This window comes from Aedes albopictus, chromosome 2 (genome assembly GCF_035046485.1).
Source record: "Aedes albopictus strain Foshan chromosome 2, AalbF5, whole genome shotgun sequence".
NCBI lineage: Eukaryota > Metazoa > Arthropoda > Insecta > Diptera > Culicidae > Aedes > Aedes albopictus.
Genome location: NC_085137.1, coordinates 98,182,956 through 98,186,207, shown reverse-complemented (window position 1 = coordinate 98,186,207; position 3,252 = coordinate 98,182,956). Strand labels below are relative to the sequence as shown.

At 41.6% G+C, this 3,252-nt stretch overlaps 2 protein-coding genes across 4 annotated transcripts in view; both read left to right on the top strand.

Annotated features, from left to right (window-relative positions):
• The window catches only part of LOC115255007 (uncharacterized), a 717,425-nt gene that overhangs the window by 35,790 nt on the left and 678,383 nt on the right, over positions 1 to 3,252 (top strand). The window lies entirely within an intron of this gene.
• On the top strand, positions 2,691 to 3,247 carry LOC109398228 (cytochrome P450 4d10-like; the record flags this gene model as incomplete). Its single annotated transcript, XM_062847703.1, has 1 exon — positions 2,691 to 3,247. A coding segment is annotated over exon 1 (483 nt), but the record flags the coding sequence as incomplete, so codon positions are not given.

Genomic DNA, 3,252 nt, shown 5'->3' with positions numbered 1-3,252 from the left:
AATTAAGCGCGCTAAAATGACGAAATCAGCCAATGTGCGCTGGCAGTTTCGACGTGAAAAACTCACATCTCTATCGTCATCTCGGTATTTTTTTATTTCTGTGTATTAAAAAAAAAACAATAAAACCAATCTTGGTATTGGTGTTTTATATCCCGTAAGAGATCTTTTAATACTTGATGCCTAATATTATGTTCAATTGACAATTTCTATGCTTCTCTTTGTAGAAGTTTTATTAAAGGCCGAGAATCGATTTTTCGAATGAGTGTAATCAGTTTCGTACCTTTTTATAATTCCACCCTAATTGCTTATCCTTTGACAGATACGCGTATTTCGACTACCACTTGTAATCTTCCTCATGTCAGTTATCCACTGATTACAAGTGGTAATCGATATACGCGAATCTGTCAAAGGATAAGCAATTAGGGTGGAACCAAAAGGTACGAAACTGATTACACTCATTCAGAAAGGGTATTCTGCATAGAGGGTTCGAAAAGTCAATACAAGAAAAGAATCGATCCTCTTTCGCCGGCTCATAAGGTTGCGCATCACAAACTATCATCTTCACTGTCCATGGAAGTGGAACCTCCCGTTTCTCTTTCCCGTGGCAATTGTTTAACACCAGGGATATCATTGATACCCTACAATTATTCAAATTGAAATATTTAATCAATCGATGCAGTATCAATTTGGCGACTTCTGCTGCAGTTATGAAATCCAGCGTTCGATAATCGGAGAGGACAGAATCCTTTTTCTGTATTTTTCGAAAATATGGTGCTCTACACTTTTTCACATTCCTCAAGTATTTTTTAAGTGATGGTAGAGTCTGGGGCCATTTGGGCAGGAGCACCTATTTTGGGCACTTGCTGCCATAACTCAGTAAATTTTGAACCGAGGGTCTGATTTTTAAAACACGATCAGATACGCGAAGTATCTAGCAAAAATTCAAGTCAATCGGTTTGAAATTTTTTGAGTAATTGCAGCATGTGCCCAAAATAGGTACTACTGCCCAAATGATCCCAGACCCTACTGAGTGCTATTTTTGTTGTTTTTTTATATTTACTTTATTTGATGCTAATTTAGGTTTACCTCCGATATTAAAATAAGCTCAATAAAGAAATGTAGAGTAGATGGATAATCTTCTATTGAGTATCATATTCAGCCGAGCGATGAAAGGCTGTACAAGAGATACGTTACACGCTCAGCAAACAACTATTCAACTTGATATTCAGCTTCCAGATTATTCAGCTATTGACACCATTACCCAACTATTGATCAGCTATGGTTCTCACTGTGCAGCTACCATTATTACTTGGGATGGTACGCAATACTTTCCGTTCGAAAATCCAAGGATGCGTTTATCCTCTGCATGTGGAGTCCATGCTTCGTGCCCATAGAGGTCTACCGGTCTAATCAGCGTTTTTTAGATTGTTAACTTCGTGTAACGGCCAACTTTGTTCAACCGTAGAATTCTGAGGAGTCCAAAGTAAGCTTGAATTCCTGCCACGATGCGTCTCCGAATTTCTCTGCTTCAACAACTCGATTTCATCACAATAAAAATTCGGAGTGGTGGGCGCGGTGATTCTTCACTGGAGCCCTTTGCCATCATGTACTTTGTCGTCGACACATTAATGACTAATCCGATTCACCTAGTTTCATTCTTTAATCGAATGTGGGCTAACGCCATCGTTTCAAATTTGCGAGCTTTAATATCAATATCATCAGCGAAACCAAGCAGCTGAACGGACTTTGTGAAAATCTTCCCACTCGTGTTTATCCCCGCTCTACTTACTATACCATCTAAAACAATGTTGAACAGCAAGCACGAAAGACCATCACCTTGCCGTAACCCTCTGCGAGACTCGGAGGGACTCGAGAGTGTCCCCGATACTCAAACTACGCACATCACTCGATCCGTCGTCGCCTTGATCATGCGTTTCAGTTTATCCGGGAATCCGCATTCGTGCATAATCTGCCATAGCTGGTCGCGATCGATTGCAGCATACGCCGATTTGAAATCGATGAACAAGTGATGTGAGGGTACGTTGTATTCGCGGCATTTTACATCACCTGGCGGATGGCTCACATCTGATCCGTTGTAGGGCGTTCACCCATGAATCCAGCCTGATATTGCCCCACGAACTCTCTTGCAATCGGTTCCCGATTATTCCGAAATATGTAGTTCCCGCAATTCAACTTGCCGTCAACATCAGAACACATTCTCCCATCGTAGGTTCAAAGTGCTCGACAAACCCTTCTTATGGCTTGCTGGCATATGGATCTTATCCCCCATTCTACCTAAAGGACGTTGCAGAGTACAAACTCTTTATTATTATTATCTCTATTAAAGATATTTGCAGCCCTAGGCAGTACAATCTCTTTGTTGGAGCCACAATTTCAATATTCCAAGAGCCACAATGAAAATATCAGCAAGAACTGCTTACGAATGGCAAATTCAATAATCCTAATTTGCTTTGAATTCGTGCAACCTAGTTTTACCTGAAACTTTGAAGCATGCTACTTGGTAGTCTCACATCTTGGTCACTTCGCATTACCAAAATTTGCATTAGTCACATAATGTTAGCTCATTTCGGATGGAAACAAAATCCGGCTTATTTTTATTCCCTTTTAATCCGCCTTTCGTTATCAACAAACGGACTGATAACACGACGTTCAAGTTGATACACTCAACTCACATGCAGTAAACAATTACTCAGTGGCAAGCATCACCTCGGCATTGCAAAGTTTGTGATTCTATTTTTTCAAAATGTTAACTGTAATAGTTTTCACCGTGATTTCGGTGTTCTTCATATACATTTGGCAGTGGCGTCGTCGGCTATGTCGTCCATTTCGTTCCATCCCGGGTCCTGCCGGACTGCCACTTGTTGGGAACAGTCACCAGTTCCTTGGCAAAACATCGACCGACATTTTCCATTTGTTGACCGAACTGGAGCAGCAGTACGGAAGCGTGTTCAAAGTGGACGTGGCTAGTGCATTCTGGTTGTTCTACATGGCACCGGAGGACGTTGAACGTATCATGACCGGACCGGAGTTCAACTGCAAAAGCGACGATTACGACATGCTGCTCGAGTGGCTGGGAACTGGACTGCTGATAAGCAACGGGAACAAGTGGTTCACGCATCGCAAGGCATTGACACCGGCGTTCCATTTTAAGATTTTGGATAATTTTGTGCAAGTTTTTGACGAAAAAAGTACAGTGTTGGCTCGGAAGTTCTTGAGTCACTCTGGGAAAGA